General features: G+C 42.1%; 1 protein-coding gene across 1 annotated transcript in view; it reads right to left on the bottom strand.

Moving 5' to 3' along the window:
• Nucleotides 1-805: 805 nt before the first annotated feature.
• Nucleotides 806-27068, bottom strand: part of LOC146822649 (band 4.1-like protein 4B) — a 1026350-nt gene continuing 1000087 nt past the window's right edge. The window contains exon 11 of the mRNA XM_085606258.1: nucleotides 806-2010. Coding sequence (XP_085462384.1) covers nucleotides 1941-2010 — 70 coding nt within the window. The 3' untranslated portion in view covers nucleotides 806-1940. The remainder of the gene's footprint in view (nucleotides 2011-27068) is intronic.

Below are 27068 nucleotides of genomic sequence, written 5' to 3'. Positions count from 1 at the left end.
CCAAATCTTTACTCTACTTTCTATTCATAATGAATTATTTGTATTAAGTTAATTTAAAATACTTTTAAAAAACAAAAAGTTGCAGGTCCTGAGGTGTTTGAAGAGTACTTTGTGGCTTTAAAGGCAGGAAACTAAGGGTCTCATATATGGCATTTTGGCGTAAGGAAGCACAGCAACGCACCTTGCTGTGCTGGCCTATGCCAAAGTGAAAGGGCAGGAATGCGGCGTATTTAAGCAATACGTTGCATTCCTGTCCTTTCTGCCTGCTCTGACGCCGTTTTGGCAGCCTAGCGCCAACGGAGACGCCATTGTGCAAGGGCGGCTCCGTTGCAGGCAGGATTATTTTTGTGCATAAAGGGGCAACAATCTTACGAGGCGTTTTCCTCTTTCTATGTGTGCTTCAGCACACATGGAAGAGAAAAAAAGGAGGAATAATAAGGATTTTTCTCCTTGTTACACCTCACCTCAGGAGACGTACGCATTTGGTGCTTCCCAAGTTTAACATAACTTAGTAGATCTGGGGGAGCGCGAAATTCAATGGGTCTTGCTTGGGAAAACCCACTGCAATGCCCATGGAACACATCCTGGTGCAGATTTGCGCTGTTTTGCCTTACTCATGATTTATGAGGTCGCTCAAAGTAACACAGGGTGGCTTTGCATGGCTTCATAAATCCTTATGAGAGCCCTGCGTCACACATGTGCCACCTTACGTGCTGCCAAAGCGACACAGGGCTCTCATTGCTTAGCCCCTCATATAAATACGACCCTAAAAATGTGCCATCTTTGCACGCTTATTTAATACGTTGTATGGAGATAATCTGTCTTATTTCCGCTCTTGTATGGTGAAATCTTAAACTGAATTAATTCATGACATCCGACAGTGAGATATTTCCTGAGATGGTAAGCCTGGAAAAAGTCACATGATAATAGTTTGTGCAGAGACACATCATGAATGATACTTTGAATCTAAAAAAAGTAGATTCATTGAAACTGACAGTTTAAAATCAGTTAATAATGGATTAAGTTATAGATACAGTGATTTGTGTCAGTGATCATGTTATTTCAAATGTCAATCAGCAATTCTGCCACACTAACAAAATAGCTTGAGTAAATAGGCTGTCTTGTGGCTGTACAAAATACTCAAACATGGAAATATTACAAACATATTTATCTTCTGTACAATACAAGGCTCCGGGTGATATGAATAGCGCTCATTGACTTCTGCCAACTCACATACTGGTTTATTCGATTCAGTTGGTGATTCAAGACCGGATAAAACCTCATGTATAATAGGGCTGCGTATTTCAAAGCAAACAACATACTATCTTATACATAAATGTATGGTGAGTAGACTAGCTTTCTCAGGGAAGTTTCTTCCATATATTTAAGGTCATTTTCCTTGGCCCTCAGTTACGAAAACAAACAGTTTCCGCTAGTCAATGTCATATTTAACAAATGGCCCGTCTACATGTGAGAATTATTCAAAATGGCACATTTTGTCTTTGATAGGGCTATTAAAATATTGTGTCACATCAATCTCTGTTCAGCTCTTTACATATTTACAGTACAAAGCTTTCTGTGGGGAAACCATTCTTCGGTAGTCCCCACCCTCCCTTCTTCTTCACTTTACCTAAAATAACCTTCACATTCTTTCACGAGTGGCGTATCTCAAAAGTGCATTACAGCAAATGTAAGAAGGGGTTGTTGCTGGCAGGTTCTCCCCCTATGATGCCGTAAACCATCTTGCTTTTCTTTCATGCGTATGCCCAACAAATTCTCTTCAGCAGTACTTGAGACCACCAGCAATGCAGCGGAGGGCAGCCAGATGCTCACAGCAACACCCTTCGAGAGGCCATGTGGTGCGAGCGCAGAGGAATGTAGACAGATGGAAGGCACGTGGAAGCCCCCGGTCCATTCGCCATGGGTTGTGAGGAGGCATTTCACAGTTCGGTCATCAACAGCCTCTTCATCATCTTCTCTCGTTCAAGTTCCCGCCTTAGAGCTTCGGTGCTGAAATAAGGCAGAGGTATTTAAAACCACGAAGTACAAACCGTACAAGAGACAACAGTAGTAGTGTGTGTACCATGAGCCAGTGAAACCATGTGTGAAGCTAAAATAGTGTATGCCTTACCCAAGCAACAACAAGTAAAACAAAGAAAGAACAAATAAAAGTTTCTGAAGGAAACTCGTGAGCTATTATTCTCAGCATGAAAATTCTTATCAAATTTTATTAGTTTATCAATAACATTTTCTTATAAAGCATTATATATTACATAAAAAGCAGGTGGAGGTGAATGTTTGGGGTTCACCAAACAAACCCTTGAGGGGCCTGGGCAGGTGTGAAAAGATGGCTCAGGGTTGCCTGGGTGCTGGGGAGCCAATCAACAAGCTTAAACTGCAGCCTGCTGTTTGGATGTGGAGTAGTGGGACCATGGTGGTCCTGAGGTTAGACAAGATGGCTTCACATAATGTGATCAGAACTTGGGGTGGTGAACAAATTGGTAGAAGAAAGAGTAACATTGCTAAATTGGGTATTGTAGGCCTAATCTGTTGCTTCGTTCTGTATGGGTACATTGAAATCCGGATGGGGCTAACAAGGGGCAGGGTGGAGTAAATGGAGCATGGAATACAGAAATCAGTCCTGCAATAAATTTCTGGCTGAAGCACAGCATGGGGTGTCTGTATTAGCTAAAGGTATGGGTAAAGTTTGAACTACTTAATTAAAATAAACTAGGTACATGGTAATATAATTGTGGATTAACAGGAGCAAGTGCTTTTAGTGAAATGCAGCTAAACCTCACAAGGTGTGTGAATGGAAGGTTCTGCCTATCGAAGCCTAGCAGGCAGCACAGCTGTCTGGTTGCAAAAAGACATCTTGTAAGCATCCTGAAAGCTTTCCTTGGAAAGCATTCCGCCCATTGCTTACCATTCGCTTTGCCATTTGTATCTCACATTACTGGCTTTCTATTAGCTGGCTTTATTTGTTTTAGGCTATCCAGCATGCCTGTGTCGCGACCGGGGAGCAAACCTTGTTTACCATCGCTCCTTGTATTCTTCCACAAGTGCTTGATTTCTGTAAACAGACCTGTACATTTTGTTCTTCTTGTCACATTTGCTGTGCATTCAAAGACCGAGGTCAAATGTCAGGGTCAGTATTTCGAGGGAGCTTGGTGTTTACTTTTCTTTCCCTGACTTCACACTGAGAGGATTTATGACAACACTCTTGTTGAGTACTGAGAAAGAAAAGGTTGTTTCCTAGCACACAACAAAATGTAAATGTCTGTAAATTAACTATGAATATATTATAGATTATTTCAGAATTATGAAAGCAGAAATGAAGCACATTTTTTTGAAATTCAGAACTGTGTTGCAAACACATTTTAATATGATCAAAACAAAATACTACACTATGTGATGCCATTTCCACACATTGTTTGTGCGCTCTATTGTTTCATCAGTAATACTGTATGTGCTAATGTAATTGTCATTTCAGTTGAAAATGTGTTGTCTGTAGTGTGCCACCACACCATGCACAGTCCACACTACGCCACTCCATTCTACACCTCTCCACCCTACTCTACTCCATGTTGTGCCATTGTACTCCATGACACTCCTTGCCACTTCACACTAGGCCACTCTAGTCCACTCCACCCCATGCCACTTTACTCCACTCTGTGCTACACCACTCCACTCTATGCCCCTCAACTCTACACCTCTTCACAATACATCCAGTACTCTATGACAATCTACTTTACTCTATTCCACAACATTCCACAATATGCCCCTCTACTGTATGACACACTACTTTACTCTACGCTGCTTCACTCTAGAGCATGCCACTCCACAACTCTACTCCATTTCTCTTCTCCATTCTACAACACTCCACTCTACGACCCTCCACTCAACTCTTCACTTCTAACTTGTAGTCATGCAGAACAGAAGCCAGGCTGGTGTACAACATAGCTAAAACACATTGGCAAAGCCACTAGTTGCTGCATTGTTAACATAGGGTTTAACCCCCAAATTGGGATAGTTAGAGCATCTATTGACAACTACTCTTTAGTGCTGAAACAGGCACACTGCAATCACAATACTTTCATGATATTCTGTGGGATGCAAGTACAAGCTATACCGGCAGCAAAGGTCAGATACAGGCTAGTACATCTGAAGCAAAAGGATAGTCCAGACTTTTAGGGGTCTTAGAAAGCAGAAAAATAAGTGTGCTCCTTTGAACATGTATTAAAAAACGTAGGTGAGAAGGTACAGTTGGCAGGAAAGCATGATTCCCAGGGATGCAGTGTTTCTCACTTAAAGAGGTGTAAACCAGATAACGATGAGCGTTCCTGGGAAGTAAAAACTACATTTTAACAGGATTTGACCATTAGTGGTATTACGATATCCAATTCAGTGTTGTTTCCAGAGGGGTAATGCCCTGATCAGCTGTTGATTTGAGATAAAACTAGGTATTGCGTGTGTGTTGGTGGAGTATTATATTTGATCCTTCAAGGAATGCTCAGAGAGGTTCCATGTACAAGTCAAATATAATAGGAGTACAGAAATTAGCCTGTACACATCCTTCCATCCAGGGTACAATTTACATACATACTTTTGAGAAGTCATGCTTTATTGTTTAAAAATGCAAAGAACGATTTGGCTATCCTTACTGATGATATATCCAGGGTAGTAAGGAGTATTGCTAGGCCAACTATGGCAAATGTTGCACAAAAATCTAGAAGTATGTAAAGAGTGTCATCAAAACCTTACTTGAAAGTTGCCATCAATCCTGCCGGTCTGGAAGTCTGACTAATACTCACTAATATTTTTATCCTTGGTATTTTTGAGGAGGAAGTGAGTTGGGAACAAGTCTTATGATCTCAAAAGGTTTTAAAGAGCTTGCTTGCTTCTGTATTTGGTGCTGATGGTCTGGCCTGGCTAATTATATTTTTTCTTGTTTATGGAACACAGGTTGCATATGTTAGGCGGTGTTTTTTAGTATCACCTTCTCTGTTGTAGAGGTAAGGATTTTATTTTGTCCCCCCAGATTTAGGGTTGATTAAAACTACATAAATGCTGAATGTTTTGACTTGTTCTATTCCATGGGAGGTGGAACTAGCTCATATGTGTGCACTATTCTGAGACTAATGTGAGGGGCTCTTACTAGCAAAAGCTGTTGACTCTGTTCATGTCAATGTTTAAGTGTCTGACCCTAATTTCCTTGCTCATGTTCACCCTCTTACTACTACTCTTTCCAATGCACTACCCTATTTTTCACCTTATACCTCTATCATTATATATCCATTACCTCCACCCTCTCATTCATCCCAAACCTCACATCACTACTATGATCCCCCAAAAAACCCTTTTGAGACTCTTCCCCACTCCACCTCTCCTTGCATCATCTCATACCTTTTACAATTTTGATCCCCCAAAACAAGCCTTTCTAAAACCCTAACCACCAAAACAATCCTTTCTAAAACCCTAACCACCTCCCTTTTACTCATCAGTAAGTGCTATATAAATGCAATTACAATCCAATCCAATACAATGATATCATTTGTAATAAATACAATCTGTACTAGTCAACCATAACCATGCTTTTAACACAAAAAAGTACCATTGCAATAGCTATGTAAATATAGGGAATTTAGCGACGGAAGCAAATGGTCATAGTTCTTGTTCTGCAACTATGTTTCTTAAATTTGGGTGTACAATTGGTTTTTGCTGATAAAGAAAGAATATTTCAATAAACGTTCCACTACTTCAAATATTGAAATCTCACAAACATCTTACTACCATATTTAGAAATTCTCGTGTGTATCCTACACATTAGACCTTTTAAGTATCATCCAAGCTGGATTTACCCCTATTCTTAAATGCAAGATTTCCCAATAATGTCCCAATCTTCAAGATTATCTAAATATGGGAAGATTTCCCATGATGGCAAAGTAGCTGAAAAAATTAACTAAAGATTCCCAGCTAAATATATGTGTCAGTGTCTTTTGCAATTATAAGCAAGAGTTTTCAACTGTTGTTTAGAATATTTACCTATATAATGAGAAACTCTCAGAGTTACATAACATAAGCTATATTTTCTTTGCTGACAAGTTCATTACAAACAGATTGGATCAATTTTCTAAAGCCCACTTGTGTATGCATGAAATCTTTCCTGGTAATTTAAATCTGTTAAGAGAGAATAAAAACCTCAGACATCATGTTTGAGCTAGGATATTTCAAGCCTTGACACCTAGCTTCAGCCTCTGGATTCTATTGAAGAATTGGTAGGTTGTTGGAATACATTTTTTTAACAATGACTTTCTATTCTTGTCCAACATGTCCTCTAATCCAATGCTAACAATTCGACTCAATATGGGGCCTGTTGAATATTTTTGCCCAGAATATCTTTAAGCAGAGGAGCTGATGAATAACTTCCACATTTCCTATGAAAACATCCAAGTAATTTTTTGCATTGATAAAACCTTTGATTCAATTTCTGCATTTCAAATCTGGAGAGAAAGTAAGGGTGAAATATTTATACATTGTCCCTTTCTCAAGCCTTACTTTTGATAACCATCAGGAGTAGGTAAAATATTTCCTATCAAAAAATCATAGCCTTGGTTTAGTAAGTATTGATTATCAATGTATTTCCTCTAGCACTATTCCAAACTTAGTGATTTCCTTCGTAGGCCTACTGGGTAATAAGCCATGTTAAATAATTTGTCAGCATACAAAAGACATGCTATGTGCCTCCTTGCCATTCTGGCTAAAAAAGCTGAGGTTATACATATTCATTCAGTAAGGTCTGCCAAGTTTAATCCATTCTTCAACTTTAGTGGCACAAACCAACCCTGTTTGTCAGATTTTACTTGGGCCTAGTTGTCAGAGGACAATTTCTGAAGAATAGGAAGAAGTCTCATGATAATGTTCCTAATTTTTAGCTTTTTCCACAATCACCTATGGTCAATCAGATGGAAGACAGAACTAAAAGACATGAATCAACAGCTAAACAATCTTGCTGCCTCTTTGGGACTCCTTACAATTGCCCACAGAGAAAAGCAATGATCTATGATGTAAATATTATATCTAAACCCTCCTTGTCCCAGGGGTGATTGGGCAAGACTCTCTAGTCCAGACATTCAATTGTTTTACCACAATTCTGTCATTGATTTTTGCTACAGAATTGAATAAATAAATCTGTAGTTGGCAGGGTCTTCTGCACTCCTCTTCTTATGCATGGCCTTAATGGTTGCACCATTTCAGGAATGAGGAATGATACCTGTCTCAGTGTCCCTTGTATACACAGGGCATAATATGATTGCCCACCATTTAGGCTAAACATAATAATGCCACCAAGATATTGTCTGTGCCATTTGCCTTAGATGGATTTGTTTTTACTGTAAACTATAATACCTCATAGATGCGGTATATGCGTCATGCTCAAGAAGTCTATGTCTGACCTAAACGGTAACTCCCCTTCAACATTATTAGAATCATTGATATTTTAATACTTAGTGAGAAATATGCTGGACCAAGACTTTTCCGATATAGTATATTAAACTGATTTTAGCATACCTCTTGTATTGTCATTAACTAGTAGCCGCAATTCTCTAGTATTTGGATTGCTACCATAATTAATCCTGAATAATCAGTGCTGGTAGTTTTCCATCAGTATAATGCTACATAGAGCCCCTGCAGACCCGTGCCAATGTTTTTTTTCTTAATGGGAAATCAGATAAGTCTAAAAGTGCTCCACAGACACAAGTATATAATCAATGGGAAGTTTTTTTTTTTATCATGCCCATTACAAAAAGTAGAACCTGTGGGACCGTCAATAGCAGGCTTCTTCAAAGTCTGTCCTGGAGGGTCGGATCCATGCCAGTTTTTAGCATATCCACATTTGGAGCTTTTGTTTGGTTTTTAAACACCATAAATGTATTAGTTTTTAATAGTTCTGTAAACGATTTGATAGCACACAGCATGCTTCAGTGAATTATATCCATGGAAACTCCACACACCTTGGCTTTTGAGTGTATGAAACTTTATATGGGTACTCTCGCATTTAGCATAATAAAAAGGGTTATAGAACAAATTATTCGTAAGAATCAGTCCTACACTTCCTTTACAATCGCCAAATCTTGCATTGTTAGATAGCTTTAGATATTTACATGCATCATCAAATTAGGGCTGTAGGCACTTGCTTCATCAAGAACCAATTGAGTGGACATTTACCCCGATAATTTCTTTCCTGAGACCCATTCAATAATGTTGGCAGAAATTAGTTTGAAATCAAGGTATTTAAGTTCATCCTGAGCCAATAAAATTACATCTGGAATATAGCTTCAATACAGTTTGATTTTTGTAATTTATCTGCCCTTCTAATCACAGAACTGAACGGTTTTTATTCATTTGGCAATATATTCTTCAGATGTGAAGTACTACCATTTAGTTGCAAATATTTCCACAGGGGGAGAATAATAATTGAGGGCTTTTTCCAAAGGCAGTCTGAGACATCTTAATTTGAAGGCACTGAAACTGAAGATTTAGTTGCATCTATATCATCCTAAGTGTATTCATTATTCAATTGCTCGTCTTCATTTGAGCATACAGTCACAGTCTTAAAATTTTTATTTACAAACATCCGTATTGATAAAGCAAAGGTTACAAATTATGACTATCTGGGCTGTTCTCAGATGATGATATGGTACACAACCAATTCAAGTTTGTATCCAGCATCGCTAATTTGTTTAATTTAGTAGAGGCAAAGTTCTTTTGTTTTGGCGAAAGTTTGTCTAAACATTTTGCCTCAGGCTACAAAAGGTTTTATCTTTAAAATGCCAAATATAGTCTTACTGAAACAAACAAAGAAGGATCTATATTCTGGTCCCTGCCCACTATCCAGCTAGCAGCGCGGCAATAGATTTTTGCACTTCGCATTTTGACGTTTTACTAACGCTTTGCTGGTGCTTAGTATCAGCTGGTGCATTCTTGTAGTTGCCGACAGGACTCCAGTAAAACCAGGATAGGATGCTCAAAATGCTAGGTGAGTACACACCCTTCATTTGTAAAATATTGAGTGCCAGGGCTCTGACCAGGAGGCCACTGCAGCTTGCACCACCCATCACCCTTGTCATTGCTGCCAAAACAACTACTAACCATCTCTCTCCCATGTAAATGCAACAGTTCAGATTATTCCAGGTCCCCAAACTAAAGGAATGGCTGGGGAGGCAGGTATTAGCAATTTGAATGTATATTGTATTCCTAAACAACCGCTGTTCTGCTTATCTCTAAATTAGATGAGCAGCGCCACCATGTGGTAGACTGTTATAAGTATGGTGTTGACAATAAGATGCCGGTGCAGAGGACCAGAAACCAATTAGGTGCCGGTCCTGAGCACCGGAAAGCACCTGCTCAAATTAAGCACTGACCCCTGCTCTACAGAGAACACAGCTAAAATAGTCTCCACCTTTACTGTTGCACTCTTCTAGCTGCTGACAGGACTGCAGTAAAACCAGGGCATGATACTCAAAGTCCACATGCTATGTATGTACTCACTCCTTTTCAAGAGAGAACACGGCTATTGTCTTTTAGAGGCCCATGGTGAAAAATCTTCAAACTCACTATGTAGGAGACAATTCTTCTAGTAAGTCTCAATGTTCCCCGAATCCAGAGACTATTAAACTTGAAATCCCAATTATGGTGTGTATAAAAATCTGTTCTTTAATATGATAGCTGGGTATGGGAGTCACAAAGGTTTGTGAATGAGACTTCTGGGGCCTTATGGGTCACGGACTATAAGAGGTCAACGAAGGGGTCAGTGCCTGACAACATCTCCCAGTTGTTTTGGCTTACTTTTCCTCTGTCAGTTCATCACTAAGTGTTTGCGATCCCTCACTGTTTGCTATTTTTCCCGTCTAGATTCCCTGCTTGTCCTCTAGCATGTTTTTATTTTTACCCCTTTGTGCCTGCTACGTTCTTTGCTTCTTTATCACTTTGACCAAAAGTCTACTACTGCTCTCCATCGTGGCAGCACCTCTGTGGTATTTTTGAATCAGCTCCTGCAGCAACCTCTTCAACCATCCCACTGATATGCTACTACGCTCTGCTTGGGCAGCCCCAGATCCTCTCCTTCGCAATTCAGATCCACGCTTGATTCTTGGTAGAACTAGGGCTAGTCACAGAATGCCCTCACCCTGAGAGAGGTGAACTATAAAGGCCATTGATTTGATATATTCAGTTTTTGTTGATTTATAAAGTTTCATACTGTATCTTCACTCGATAGCTCTCTCTCGATGATACCCGAGCATTGGTTCCTAGACTATCCAATGTTGTTGTTGGACCCAATCTGAAGCCATGTCTCTGGTGGTTTTTTCCCTTGCCTCATGTTTCCCTGGTTTCTAAACAATGTATTATCATTCAGTGCCTTGGCTGGAACACATGGATGATTGGGATTGTCAGCTATAATTCGTTTGGTGAATTACACTACTATCCTTAAAACCAGACAGCTTGCTAGACCTCCTATTCTCCTCATTACAGTTTCTGGTGACAATATATTACAAATACTGGCACAACCAATGCCAGGGAACTTGAATCTGGTCAGTAAGCATGAGCTCTTTTACTAAATTGTGTAAATCAGTTAACATGTCTCTCTTCTGAGCCCCCCAATGGTGCTCAGTGAGAGTCTAGTGCCACCATAGAAGATGTGACCAAGTTAGTAGTTCTAAATTGGGTTCTTGAATCGAGACAGCCATGAAAAATAGAGTGCCAAGTAATCTTACACCAGCTGATGAATTTTCAAGAGAACCTTGTTTGTTTTAAACCATTTTTACCCAGTGCCAATTACACTTTGTAGTGAATGTAAATAGTTTCCATACATATACTTCCAAGGTTATGTTTATCTGGTTTCGACTAACAAAAGATGCATTAATATAGGCCACACTACTTACCTTAAATTAGAGCCCATGTTCAAAGATTTATGATCAATTCATTGACCAGTTCCAGGCAGTATTTGGTAAAAGGCAAAACAAACAGATTGCTCATATTGAGCTATTGGTTTCTAGGCAGGGTAACCAAGATTTGGTAACCGATAATAGCCATTTTCAACAATTGCTAGGGGAAATCTATTACCTTTTGAAGTGGCGGCAGCTGCTTTCCATAAGAGATTAAAAGAAGAAATGAAAGATGGTTTATCTTCTAGTTGTTAATCATCCTGTCACCATAACAGTGTTAATTGATTTGGAACTTTATATCAACTATCAAGAAGAAAATCGCAAATGAGGAAGACAGCGAGGTCCTCTGAAATTTGGAAGGGAATTTCTTCAGAAAAAAGTGAGACAGTCTGACACTTGAAATAGAATCTATGCAATTAAGGGGCACAAAAAAGTCTTCATTAATAGAAGATAACTAGCGGAGATGAAAAAAGAACCTTGTCTGTATTGTGGCCAATTAAGTAATTTTTAAGTTATGTCCTGTGTTGTTGGGAAAGCTCACTATAGACAGATGGAGATCATGCTTGAAGATTACAAATTCGTATATAAACATGTAGGCACACTTTTATGTGGCTATTGCCCTTTTGACAACCAAAGAACCTTTACAGATTTGCACTCTGTTTTTTTTGGAGCTACTGGCTGCTTTATGGATACATTTTTTTTGTATTTCAACAAACAAATGATATTCAATTGTAGGATCAAGCCAAACCTGAGGAGATTCAAGGTATAAACCAAAAAACTCTTACATCAGGGGTCATTTACAAAGAAAAACACAATATTCAAGTTTACTTAATCAGGCCAAGTGGAAGCTATTGTTTTTGACATCATTGATGCTGTAGCTTTTTCAGTTAGTGTGGGAACCTCTTGGCTTAGACAGCAAGGCCCTAGAATAGACTGAGGATTAAGTCTAATAGGATTTGTTCAGAGTATTGCTGGAACAAACGCGTTCCTCAAAAAGAGGTGTAAATGACTCAGAATCTTAGTTTTGTACTTGTACAAAAGGCAATTAATATTCCAGTTACAAGTGATAGTTATGAAGAAGAAACAATTCCTGAGGTTGATAAATAATTCACAGATTTTTTTATAGTTGCAAAGAAGCTGACAGTCTACCACTTCATCATCCATATCACTGCACTATGGATTTGATACCAGAAGCATGCATTCCACATGGGAGAATAAAAGTGGTTTATTTGCCATTCCGCCTTACCTGCAGGATCCCCAACCTTTTCTATACCAATACCAAATGGGGAATATTGGCCATGTGTGGGCTATCAAGAGTTGAATGCCATCTCTGTCAGAAATCTATAAATTTAAACTCTGCCCCTAATATTAGTCTTGATGGATCAAATCAAGGAGGCTGTGATTTTTTCCAAGCTGGATCTTTGAAAAGTCTACAATTGGGTCAGAAACCGTGAGGCAAATGACCTGAAAACAGCGTTCAATACTCATAATGACTGCTATACTTATTTGTTGATGTTGTTTGGTCTATGCATTGACACTGAAGCATTCCAGAATTTTGTGAGCAACATTATTAGAGATCTATTAGATCATTTCATAATGTTTTACCTGGAAGATATTTTGATTTAATCCAAAGAGATCCAACAGTATCATACTCATGTCCTAGAATTTCTGTCTCAATAATGGAAACATTAATTGTAAGCTAAATCAGAAAAATATGTACTGGAAACTGATAACATTACCTTTTTCGATTTGCAGATATCCAGAGATGCCATAAGTGCGGACATAAAAAAAAGTCAGAGCCGTTCTAGGATGTGCAGCCCCACCACTGTTAATGCAAAGATATCCAGGCTTTGCAGATTTCTACAGACATTTTATTGAACTTTTCCACCACTGTGAGGCTGATCACATTGCTCACTCAAAAAGAACAACTTTTTATATGAGGCAAGGAAGAGAGGGCAGCATTTCAGACCTTGAGGACAGCATTCATAACTGTGCCCATTCTCAGACATCCTTATACGCAACTGTCTTTCATTGTTGAAACCGACGCTTCAGTATATATTACTGGAACTGTCCTGCTGCAGACAGAACCTGTGACAGAAGCTGTGCATTTGGTGGCATATAACTTAATAACATTTTCCACTTCTGAATGCAGTTGCACAGTCTATGATATAGAACTTCTGACAATTAGAGAGGCTTTAACACAGCGGAGACACTACTTGGAATGGGAGATACATGAGACCAAGGTCTTGAGTTCTTAGGAAATTGGGTTACTGGTTGAGGAGTGTGAAACCCCACTCAAGTAGCAACCACAAGTCCTGTCAGGGGGAAGTCAAAAGAGAACCCCAAATTAACCACTGATAGCTTGCCCCAAAGCAGTCTGGCTTAATGCAGCGGCATTGTGTAAAGTATTTATGCAGCAATTCAGACAGTAATAACGTGGAAATGTGACACAAGAAAAATCCCACACTAGTCTAGAAAGACGGATTCAAATTTAATAAAGTATTTGAGACCAAAACGAGAAAATTAAAATCCTTAAAACCATAGATATGCAATTTAAAGGATTTAGGTAGAAAGAGTGCTTAAAAGCACAAAGCACCACTTGTGGTTATCTGGTTGCACCGAACTAGGACAAAGTCACAAGTCCAGGCCAACCATGATAGAGTGCGAGCTAACTACAGGGACCAAGTTAGATCCACTGAACAAAGTATCTTAAATCCTGGTTGTGGTGTGTTGGGAGGTTCAACGTCTCATGCAGCAGCGGTTCTGGGGAGCTGCGTGGTTGCGATACACGTTCTGTGTCAAGGATGCATCGTGCAGGTGTGGTTCCTAGGAGCTGTGGGGCTGCAATGAGAGGTCCTGAATCAAGGATGCGTCGCATTGCAGTGGTTCCAAGGAGCTGCGAGGTCCTGCTTCGGAGATGTGTTACACAGCAGTGCTTCCGATGCGCGGCGGGAAATCAATGAGTTGTGCTGTGTCAGTTCTGCTTGGACCACAGCTGGGCTGGCAGAGCACCTGAAGGCCTATGCCCAAGGGTCCATGACTGGGGTGGGACCACCTGGGGGGCTAGACTAACAGCAGGCAGAGTCTAGGTGCTGGATTCAAGGTGGCTGAAGCCTTTTCTGTTCCTAAGGCTCTTACCAGGAGACAGCCAACTAGCCCTTGGAGTCACTCTGGTGGTCCTGGATTTCAGATGCCGGTCCAGTCCTTTTTACTCAGGCAGTAGGGCAGCAGACTAGCAGTCCTTCTTGCAGAAGAGCATCACAACAATCTTTCTGAGACTTCCATGGGTCCAGAGATGTAGTGAAGAGTGGGCATGTGCTCAATTCTTAAAGCATGGCAACGCTGGCTTATTCCCAATTGACATATCTAATTTACTTAAAAGTCCCTTGTAAAGTTGTGCTACCAGGGCCTGCAAAATAAATGCTACTAGGGTGCTGGGCACTGATAGATGCAGGATTGATCACAAGAAATAATCTTTGATATTGATGAATTTTTAATCACCTCTATGAACATTTTTAAATTGTACATTCTAAAGGAATACGCTCAGTCTCACGCACTCCAAGATGGAGACCCCGACAAAGATTAAATTTTCCTTTCGCTCTCCCATAAGCAACATAAAAGACACTGTCGACATGACCTGTAAACATGGCAGACTACCATCACAACAACAGACTCACACAATACCTAGGACTTAAGGTAAGGGATCACCCGCTCCAAAAGCTAGTAATAATGTTTTTTTCATCATGCTTTATTACGGCCACTTCGCTTGAATTGACCGGAATATTATGCTCTGACCTAATGCACTCCAATAGCACGGAGAGCATGGCTATTGATCATTCAGCATCTCGTAGGGACCAAACAGACTCTGGTGCCTGACATACTCAGGGTTTCTACTAGCGTGCTATATCCAGGCAGGGTAGCTTACTGACTACCTTTCTTTACCAGGGTGCCCCCCATTACAACGATGCATACAACATCAAACTTCATAATATCCCCAGCAATAGGAAATAAATATAGCTTCCTATACCTTCATAACTTACCTGGCAGGTAGTCTACCGGCTACCGCTCCTTACTCGGGTGCCCTCCATTATTTTGATGCATACGGCATCAAACCCCGAAATTCTCCATTCTTAAGAGCTAACTTGTAAGCTGATAACTAGAATGAGGAACAACACCTGGAGCGCAACAAGTTTGATCCTGATATTCATGTGCCAAAATTATGACATTTCGAAACAGCTTGACATCTGGGAATAAGCTTAGGACTAATATCGTGATTTAAGTGTGCTATGTGATTTTAACACGATATTGGCTACTTGAACTGCTTATATCGCAAGTTCTGGCTATTTACAGTTTTATAATTGATTTCTACTCCCTGCTAAAAAGTACTTTCTCCTGAAAATACATACTGGATGCCCCAATTGATGAAGAGGTCCTACATATAAATATTTGCAACCAATGCACCTGCATGCAATGTACCAGTTGCTTATCAAAGATTTATTTGCTTTTTGACTTCTTATGAACTCTTCCCTAGCCCTGTAAATGGAACAGGAGAGCAGGCTGTCATGTATTATCATTATTCCATTTTCTGAACTTGAAAGTATTGTCATTTTGAAACAACTGTCGAGGCAGTGTAGAGGATCAATGGCACAAAGACTGTAATCCATTGAAAATGTAATGTGGGATTTTGACTGTATGAGATTTTCTGATCTAAGGTCTTACTAGCATAAATGGATTTTCATCTAGATACATATAGACCATGGCAGGCACTTAGAAGAGGCAGTGGAACTGTTATTCTCTAAGGTACGTTTTATTGACTATGTTGTTTATTTCAGCAAGCAATCTCTGTTTCAGTGTCCATACGCCTCAAATCCTAAGTGAAAACCGTAATTCACACGTTAACTCACACAATCACACTTATCACAGCGGGACAACTTGTTTCCCATTTCTTTCTTCTTCTCTTCCTACCCCCTCCTCATGCTAAGTCTTACTTGAATGCTTACACCTGGTTTTGCCAGCACTTACACAATTAGCTTTATATCTATCTTATTCCTTCTCCTTAGGGGGTCACCAATGTTCACTATGTGTACCTTTTTAACACAATAGGAGACTACAACGGACCTTTTCTTTATAGTCTCTGCACAAAGAGTAATTGGTGTTCCCTCACTTCACCCTGTGGTGATGGTCACTTTGGAACATAGGATCCTAAAACTCTGACCATTGTTTTTTTTTTTTCCCATCTCCTTTTCAGCCTTGAGAAATCCCCAGGCATATCAGCCAAAGGGGATGAAACACTTGTCGGCTGTCTAGTGTCATGCGTTCGAAAGTGATAAAAAGCAAGAGCATAGAAAAGTAAAGGATCTAGCTGTGGGAAAGAAAAAATAGACTGTGCGGAAGTCTGGGGAAACAAAAGGGCAAAACCGGGTTTTAATGGGAGATCAGTACGCCGTTTGATTACACAGGTTGACAAAAACTGGTTGCGTAGTGAACATTGCGCATTTCAACATAGTGTTCGATTTGCATTTTTGGCTCTATTTGCTTCCATATTCATTCACGACACTTCTTCGGGACATGCTGGTTAGCACCGCTGGCTTTTCGATTTTTCAATTAAATGTGACAAAGCACTGTATTACTTCACGTCAATGCGTCTCCTTCCACATTTTGGGTAACGAGACGAGCTATGACAGAGAGCCTCATTATAATTCTGGCCCCCCGTTTTGTTTTACTCCCTTACTTCCGGCACGCCATTGTTACATTATGGTTAGCGTTCTAGTCCTCCACCAGTTCTTGATATATAGCGTTTCATGTGATCACAACTCTTTCCACAACCCGGAAATCGGGGCAGACCAAGCAGTCTAGGTAAGCCTGCCGCATGCACCCGACAATAATTTTCAACCCTACTCCACAACAATTGTCTTCACTGATAGCAGGCCCCATTTTTTACAGGTCTTTCCGCAAGACGGACTTACATGTCCGCCCAGCACTGTGGAATTCGATACACCCGGGGACTTCGACAGACCTGTCCTCCCCTTCCATCACATGTGGCACTTCCACATTCTCCTTTTGAATTGAACCCATGTTAAGACCGGGTTGGAATTATCACCGGTCCAGCGGTGAGTGTTGGTTTTATTCCTCCTTTTGTTCACTACGCAACCAGTTTTTGTCAACCTGTGTAATCAACCGGCGTGCTGATCTCCCATTAAAAGCCGGTTTTGCCCTTTTGTTTCCCCAGACTTCAGCACAGTCTATTTTTTCTTTCCCACAGGTAGATCCTTTACTTTTCTATACTCTTGCTTTTTATCGCTTTCGACCACATGACACTTTCAGACCTCACAATAGTATTATATAATAGTATTATATTATCAACACAACATCAGCGTGCTCCTGCTTGTTGTTTCCTCTGTTTCTTATTTAAATAATTTCTGACTTCTGTACAAATCTCTAAAGTGTCTTGATGTGAACAAAAATCGTGTGAAGTCACTACTGATGCACCCACTCACACTGAATTTTCACCAATACCACCATGTTAGGAAGTATGAATTGAATACATCTCTTAACTGCGAGGCAATTTTAAATACGGCCTGATCAATTTTGTTTTCCTTATGTTGTTTTGCTTCCTCCTAAGTAATTGAAAGAATCCATTTCACAGGTCACGAGACGCTTCTCTTTTGTTTGCAGTGAAGTCACTTTTTGTACTTTTCTGCACAACTCTCATAGGGTCTCCACATTATATGGGGTGTTTTTCTGAGTCATCACCACACATTTGTTTCTTTTCTCATGCGCCAGATTTTTTGTTTGTTTTGTATTATACCCTATTCCTTGTGTCCTTCCCAGCCCTGAAGAGTCACGGGATTACTCCCCAGTGACGAAACACGAATCGCCTGGTTTTTCTTTCTGTACTTATCAAGAAATGTGATATAAAAGTTATCTTAAAGATATTCCTGATGTCGACCTTCATAATTTCTGCACAGAAAGTACTTTGAATAGTGGTTTTTACACTAAAACCAATACCCTAAACGTGTACACAGGACTTGGTTCTAATTTTCAGTGTGGGTCCAGACCCACACACTCGCAGGGGTTTTTGTTTGGGTTTGTTTCCCTTGACCTGGGAGCACCGTAATTCTTGCTCACATCTCACACTCCATTGCGGACTTGCTTGAGCGCCATTTCTTCCTGTCGTAATCTAACCCTCCACCGAACCAGTATACTTGTCGGCTGTCTATAAAGATTGCACTGTACAACAAACAGCACTTTTTTCATCTTTATTAGAAAATGTAATTACTTACATGGAATAAATAAGCACATGTCAAATAATGAATAGAAGGGATTTTTGATTCATCTAAAATAAGGGAGGACACCCCATTCTGGTTGTAAATCCTCTGCGATTGGGATAAAAAGGGTCCAAGAGCCCCATTGGAGTGTTCACCCGCAACAAACGCTGGGTATTTTAATAAACAGGAAGAAGGTGCAGGACCCTACAATCAATCAATCAATCAATCAATCAATATGGGGTTGGTAAAGCGCAACTACTCACCTGTGAGGGTCTCAAGTCACTGGGGCAGAAAGGGGGTGGCTCCATTGAGTGATAGGGTCATCGGAAAAGCCAGGTATTGAGTTCCTTCTTGACCTGGGGCAGTGTGTGAGATTGCCGAATGTAGAGGGGGAGGGTGTTCCAGGCTTTGGCTGTGAGGTTGCAGAAGGACTTTTCTCCCGTTCTATTCTTGCTGATACGTGTGACGGTGGCCAGAGAGAGATGGGCTCATTGGAGGTGTCTTTTGGGTGCATGAAAGGAGAGGCGGCTGTTCAGGTATGAGGGTCCGGTGTTGTGAAGGGCCTTGTATGTGTGGGTGTGGAGTTTGAAGGTTATTCTTCTTTCGACTGGAATCCAGTGGAGGTCGCTGAGGTGTTGGGTGATGTGTCTGCGAGGGGGGATGTCAAGGATCAGTCTGGCTGCGGCATTCTGGACAGTCTGTAGTTTGCAGAGGAGTTTCTTGTTGATTCCGGTGTAGAGAGCGTTGCAGTAGTCCAGTCAGCTGATGAGGAGTGCATGCGTGACAATTTTTCTGGCTTCAGTTGGAATCCATCGAAAAGTATTTCGAAGCATGCGGAGGGTGTTAAAGCAGGTCGATTAGATGGCCTTGTTCTGGCTGTTCATTGTGAGCAATGAGTCTAGTATGATGCCGACGTTTTGTGTGTTGTCAGTTGGGGTTAGTGGATGGATTTTTAGAGGGCACCAGGGGTCGCTCCATGCAGAGGGGTTGGTGCCAAAGATGAAGACTTCTATCTTTTCTGAGTTGAGTTTCAGATAGCTGTTCTTCATCCAGTGGTGACGGCATTCATACCTTCTAGGAAGTTGTCTGGTAATGTTGGGTTCATTGGTAAGGGAGAGGATTAACTAGGTGTCGTCGCTGTAGGTGATAATGTTGAGCAGTGGTTCCTGACGATGGTTGCGAGGGAGGCCATTTAGATGTTGAAGAGTGTGGGGCTGAGAGAAGAGCCCTGGGGCACTACACAGTTGGTCTCTGTCGGTTCCAAGAGGAAGGGAGGGCTACATACTATTATCTGATTATGCCATCCACATAAATAACTCCTTTAATCTTATCTCAGTCTGCCATTGCAGCCGGTGTGTGCAGTTTTTAAACTGCCAGTTTGACCTGGCAAAATAAACTTTAGCCAGGCCCAAACCTTCCTTTTTAATACATATAAGTCCCCCTAGGGTAGGCCCTGGACATGCCAGTCCTGGCATTGAAAAACTCTGAAAATTATTTTTCCACTACTGCAAGGCCAACCTCTCCCATAATATAGCATTGGAGTTACCTTATTACACTTAATAAGCTGTAATTTCCAAATGGGAACAGGTGACCAGTTCATGTTTGGTATCTTTAGAATGTAATGAAAAATCCTCTCTCATGGTGAAGTCGAATTTCTAAATTATAATTTTGCCACTTTTAGAAAGTTGTCATTTTCCTGTCTTAGCCATTTAGTGCTTATAGCCTGTTAATGGGTCAAGTGATTGAGTGTAGCTCAAAGGGCAAGTTGGCTGTCCTCCTGACCAGAGCCTCAGAGACAGAAGGCTCCAACAACCTTGTACCCGGCACCTGAACACTGCCACCTGTGAGTCCTAACCTGCAAAGTGGTGCCACCCCATGAAGGTGCTCTGCCAGCCCATCTGTGGTTCCAGCAGAACTGATACATCTTCTCCACGGCGTATCTCCAGCAGAACCGGCGCATCACCTTTGCTGTTCAACACATCACCTTTGAAACCGATGCATCGCCTCTGCTGTGAGGGTACTTCGGATACAAAAGACTTTGCATTGATCCCACAGCTGCATCTGAACCGCTGCCTGTGAGAAGCTTTCCCGATGCAGTACCACGCATCTCTCATTGATGGCAGCCTCAACGACAACAAGATTCTCGCACCACAGCCACACAGCTCCTTGGAACTGATTTATCTCCTCCATTGCACAATGAATCTTCGACGCCAGACTTCGCATTGCAAGCCCTCCTTGACGGGACCTTTGACAATGACACGGTACCTCTTGTCATACCTCTGAATCATCTCAAAACCAACACATTGCCTCAGCTGCACAATGCATCCTCGGCACGGAAGCTAGCAACGCTCAACAAACCCGGATTTAAGGTACTCTTGTAAAACAGGCATAACTTGGACCCTGTAGCTGGCCCGCGCTCCATCGTGGTTGGCTGAACTTGTGACTTTGTCCCAGTCTGGAGTAACGAGATATCAACAGTCAGCTTTTTTGTGATTTCCAGTGCTATTTTCACTGAAATTTTAAAACCTGCATACCTCCAGTTTTGCTGATTGGATTTTTGTCATTTTGGTTTATTTATTAAGAATAACTCTATTTTTCTAAACTAGTGTGGGATCCTCTTGTGGTGTGTTTTTAATTTACTGTTTGAAGTGTTGCACAAATACTTTGCACATTATCTCTGAATTAAGCTTGACTGCTCTTTGGCATGCTACCAGCAGGCTGAGCACAGGTTGAGTTCAAAAACTTTATTTGAATACCAAAGTATCCACAAAAGTGCAAAAATACATGCAATAAAATACATATGAAATAAAACAGTTCATAAAACTATTCAGCTAAAATACTATCTCTCACAGAGATAACAGACAGTTGATGCATCAAACATAGTAGCAAGTCTACTCAGGATTTGCAGATCTACAAGCTCGTACCACTTACCTTAGGAATGCACCTCAATCAATTGTCACTTCATCATTCATAATTTGGAAAAGTATATTTAGAGCTTCTCTGAGATTACTAATATAACACTTTTAAAAAAAATAAAGCAAACTATGTCTACATAGCATAATATCCACAGAAAAATGTAAAATGCGGCATCGTTTGACCGGACTTCCCATCGCTGGAGCATGGCAGGGAATCAAGATTGGAGTTAAAACCCAATGGGAAACATAGCATATATTTCAGTTTGCCTGCCCTGTAGTGGAACAGTAAGCTCCGTTCCCAGCGCCCTGTTGGTCTGGTGATATATCCCGCAATCTAACCTGAAGGTGCAGAATTCATATAGACAACCACACTCGTCTTCTGCCTCTCAATTAGAATTCTTTCAATATCAGCTAATTCATACAGGGCCTGCCGTAACTGTTTCTTAAAAAGTAATGTCCGGGTGCATCTCTTGGTCCGTAAAAACCTTGTATAAGTGGACCGAACACAGGCTATATTCCACACTGGCAAGCCAGGGGATCTCAAAGCTTTTTTTGCAGCTAAGGAAGTCTTCAATAATAGCTCTGGTAAGGCTTGCCTCCTTATTTTTCCCAAACAACAGACGTTGCAAGGGTTATCGGGCTCTAACGCAGTCTTCTATGTAAGGGATGTCCAATTCGCTGCGACAGATCAGATGAGAGGGAAAAATAGGTGTCATTAAAACCTTTCTGCAAAACCTATTCTCGTCGGTCTGTACAATACTACATTTGCGGATGCCCCAAATTTCAGCCCCATACGTTGCAATGGGTTTACATTGTGCTTTATAGAATTGCAATGAGGGTGGCAGGGACTCCCCTCCTCTGGGCTGGGGTAAACTAAATAAAGTACCAATCGCCTTTGTGAATTTTATCCTACAATGCGTAATATGTGGTGCCCAAAATCCTGTGGCAGCAAATGTTAGGCCCAAATATGAAAAAGTGCTAGTTCAATTTAAAATCATCTTATCTATTAGAAAGGTGGGCATACAACATTTCTTAGAGCCGCAGGCCATGACATAGATTTCATAAAATTGGGTTGTAGGTCAAGTGGGGCCATAAACTCAACACAACCATGAATTAAAAGGTGCAGGCCTCTGGGTGTACGCGCCATCTGGACAGCATCATCCTCGCACAGGAGGGAGTGTAGTATGGGACCTTAAATTATAGGGACATCAGATGTAATGTTCGTTAAAAACAGATTTATGAAATAAATCAAAGTGGTGGCAAGACACACCCTTGTCTTATACCATGAAAATACCTATGCCATAAGAAACCTCCCGAGCTGTAGATATTCTAACCCTGGCCCTCATGTCCTGATGCAAATACATGAGAAAGTGCACTAGTGCTTCATCCAAGCCCTGTGAGAGAAGATTTGACCACAGCTTTGAGCAATTAACGCAGTCAAACACTGAGGTCAGATCCATAAACTCCAACGAAAAACAGGGGGGATAGTTTGGCAATGGTGTATTGTAGGAGAGTAGGGTCTGCTATCCTATGGTCACCCCAAATGTTTGCTTTTTGCTTCACTGGTTTTTGACATATTGAGGCTGTGGGCCTGCTAATCAGACCCCCAGCCTGCTGTTCTCTCTACTAAATTGACACTATGCACTCCAGGTGCGTAACCAATTGGAATTGGATCACCCTGTGAGCCCCTGTACCAGTGTACACTAGGTACCCAGGGCATTGGTGTATCTAAGGCCTACCAGGGGCTGAAGCATGTATTGTGCCACCCCTGGCCTGGCCTAGCAATTTGACACAACTGGCTGATCACTCAGCTGGGGTAAGTTGGTGTAACCACCTCTTACTTAGGTGTAGTATACCTATACCTAACCTTAAATGGGACACATGTTAACCTATAAGTCACTCCTATGGCAGGCCTTAACAATCCTGAAGGCAGAGTGCTTGGTTCCATGTGAGATGGTGCTCTGGCATGAGCTGAGCCTGTCTGCAGTGGTCGGAACAACTTCCTTCTACCGTTTCCAGATATCGCCATACCATATACTCTTAAGTGCATTATGAACCTCGCGGTTAAATGCTAACTTTGGTTTGGCTTTATCAAAACATGTCGAGTAAGGTGTAATACGAATTGGAATACTAACCCCTCGCCAATTCTGGCGACGGGGTTAGCATTCCACCCTTCTAGAGGGACACGACATGTACAGTACCTGAAACCCGGGTAAAATCAGACATAGCCTCAGCTCCACAAAATGGACGCTGCCACCACAGACACAAGTCTGCCCTCCTGCTGCTGGGAGTCCTTCCAGCTTGGGAGACGTGGACAAAGGATTTCCTGCCAGGGGAGGTGCGAGCACCACCCCAGACAGGATTTTGTGTATTGGTCAGGTAGGGCTTGAATAGAATCAGACATGCCTGAGGCTCACAAGGAGCCTCGGCGCATATGCCAGTTCAAACCGGTCCTGGGGCACACCAGCCCCGGACCTGGGGCGAGCTGGACAAAGGTTTGGGGGTGTAACCACCCCCCTTCCTGGTCCCACCCTTAGGGAGGGACCTAGAAGGTAGTCCGGCCCCCAGAATCCGCTTAAAGGTAGGAGCTGTGTCCTAAGACTTCAGACATCCTGGAATCCACTTAACACTAAGAAGAAGACGAGAACTTCGATGCTCTGCCGCACAGAGGACAGAAGGAATTCTCCCCTATGGTCAGGGAGTGACCATCTTGCTAACGCAAGCACCAACCAGCGAATCGACGTCTGCTCTGCCGCCGCCTCCTGCCGGAGCCCGAGCCTAGAGACCGACAAGAACTGGACCTCCAGACCTCTCACAGCCCGATCCACAGTCCCTGCAAAGAAGGAACCCGTGGAGGCACCGAGACACGTGGAGCCAGCCATCTTGGAAGACACTCGACAAGCTGCAAGCGCGACAACAGAGGCTCCCTCCGAGTTGTGCTTTGGGTCCTGAGAAGCCCAACACCCGAGCAGCCTCTGCACCAAAGGTGAGCCCTCCAGCATCTCCACGATCTGCGTGGGGCCCCTCTGCACTTTGCAACTCGACGCACCTGCCCGGTCCCTGGCCCGTTGGCTAGTGGCCATTTTGGCAAACTATCTTGAAAACTACGACACTGGTCTGGTTGCCCCAGACTGGCCCCTGCTGCCCTCCAAAGGAGCAGCCCCTCTGACCTTGCTGGTCAGAACCATCAGCTTTCTTCATTTCCTGCAACTCCTGCTTTTGCCAAGGCTTGTTTGCTTCCTTCGAGTCGCCGACACCGCCGACAGCGAGAGCCTGCGTTGGACAGCTCGTGAACCGACTCCTGGACGTCGTCAACCTTCAGGGACCACGTGGCTGCGGAGACAAGCTACACCTCTTCACCTGTTTGCACCCGACATCGCCTGGTACCTACCTAGTGCCACGCCGGTCACTGGCTAGTGACTGTGAACACTGTCCCCTCTGCTTACAGGTCTTCTACAACTCCGATCCACCCTTGGATCCACCGCATCTCTTCTGGACCGGCCGCCTGCAGCATCTTTGTCACCAGGCTCCATTGAACAGATAGACGAAACCCGACGCACTTCGAGACCTATGCACCCGCTTCCTGTGGGTGAGGTAAAGCTGGCACTCCGGTGCACAAGTGTAGAGTGACATCTCTAATGTTTAGATCTGAAGTCTTGATTTCGTAGTTCAACCAGAAGACCCTTTTAGCAGTAACTTTTGAACTTTTACGCACCCATTGAAGACCTATGGGAGCCCGCGTGTAACTTTCCTCACTGCACACGCGACCCGTGGACCTCCTGGTCACTAACTAACGTTAGCTCCTTGTAGGCCCAGCGATTCTAGAGGCCCTAGGCCTTTTCCCTTTCCTAGTCGTGGTACTTATACCACTATTTTAGTATATGGTTTGAGCGGCCACCAGGGCCTATCCATATAAAGTGCAACTTCTGTATATTGTGATACTTTCTTGTTTAACGATTGGTGCTCCTGTGCTCATAAAGAGTCTAGGGGATACTTTGAGTAATAAATACATATATATTTTGAATACATATCTGTGTGGTGTCCTTTCATTGGTATAAAGGGGGGTTACATATGGTAAAACAGCCTGCTTAACACGCTTTAACGAGTTTAGCCTCAAAGACTGCTTAGCCTACGCTACCACTAGGGCAGCTAGTCCAAAAAGGTTGACTTACAACCACACCATAAGGGTTGCTTGGCATGGTACAAGGTGGTCACTTTAACTAGTGAACATCATATACCAGGCCAACTTCTCACATGTATTTTCCAATGATTAGAGACATATACAAACATTGTTCAATCGTTCCAACTTGATTCCTCAAACTGTATTGGCATGGATACAGGATAGACTTTTCCCCAGCCCATTCTCCTATTCTATTATAAAGGACTCTCCTTTGAATTTTTACTTTGGCATCAAATCAGAGAGATGAGTCAGTAGCAGCTCAGCTGCGATCGATTCTCCTTTTTGAAGATTGACACAATTATAGAGGTGGTCCAGGTGCTAGGTAGCAGGGAATGAGTCAAACAACTAAAACCATTCACCAAATAGGGTGCCCTGTACTGGGGGCTATGCTGGATAATTTCGATTGCGACAACATCTGGGCCAGGGGACTTGCCATCTTTACTCTAACTGATGGCGCCTTCCAACTCACTCATGGGTACTTGGAATTCCCCATGGATGTGCTCCATGATGGAGGCTACTCTGAGCTTGGGTGCCAGCATAAATGTTGGTAAAATGTGCTTCCCAAGCATCGTTGGCGAAGTGGCAAATTATTGGAGTAGCTACATTTACTCAAATGCCTCATGTCACACACTGTCCTCCAAAATAAATGTCTATTTCTAATTGTTGCTGTCAGCACTAGTGTATCCCATTGTAGTTGCAACACTTCCCTCTTTCTCCAAGAGGTAACCTCTTTATACTCTTTACGGTGAGTTGCCACTTCCAACGGACCCCTGGAGGTGGCTTTGAGTGCCTTATGCAATTGGTGATTTGCCGCAGAGCATTCGTGGTTAAGCCACCTAGACTTGGTAACAGGCATACCCAGTGGGCACAATAACATATTCCTAATATTCAAAGTAGTCAGTCAGTCAGTCAAAAAGTAACTTTATTTGGTTTTCACAAACCATATAAAAAACATTTCATATTGAAAAAATAAAAAAAACATTTTCAGTTCATAAAATTCGACTTAGTTCCTTTGTGGCACCAAGCCTTCAGACTTTGCCCACTATTGTAAGTAAGCTTTCTACCGCTATCATAAATTTTATCCCCCTGCATATTAAAATGTTTGATGCGGCACCCATCCAACTTGTCGCCGCCTGTCTGCAGGTGCGGATATTTAAATCATTAAAGACTGTTCTCAGCATCTTCCTTCTTTCTAGTTTTACTGTTTCACAGACACACAGTAAATGGCTCAGAGATTCAGTATGATAACCGCATAAACGGCATGCCTTTGTTTGATCCTTATTTTTCCAGGAGGGCGCCAAGTCTAATGAACAATGATCTCCAAATCTGTATGCCATAAACCTCCTTTTTAAGGACAATCGGAAATGAGCTGCTAGGTAGGGTTGTGGTCTTAGCCGTGTGTAAGAATTTATTATCACCCATGCGTGGCGGCGTCTTAATAATCCCCTCTTGTCCTCCACGAAGGATAATGCTTTTGCTTTGTTATGGCAAGCTTTTTTAAATGTGGCCTTTTCCAACTTGCTGTTCCAAAGCCCATCGAGCTCTAATTCTTCCAGGGCTATCCTCAGTTGGTCCCCCCACGAATTTGGGATTCTTTGCTCTAGTTGTTGTTTTATTTCCAACCAGCATAAGTTGTTCAAAGATCCCAATTCCGCTGCTCTGAGTTTCCAGCATAGATTTACCATGGTTGCTTTCCTTTGGAATACTTGGTTCTGTAGTCCGAATTCCAAACGGATTTGTGCTGGCGAGGAGCCTTTAAAGA

Source organism: Triturus cristatus, chromosome 5_2 (genome assembly GCF_964204655.1).
Source record: "Triturus cristatus chromosome 5_2, aTriCri1.1, whole genome shotgun sequence".
Lineage (NCBI taxonomy): Eukaryota > Metazoa > Chordata > Amphibia > Caudata > Salamandridae > Triturus > Triturus cristatus.
This window is presented reverse-complemented; position numbering and strand designations above follow the sequence as displayed.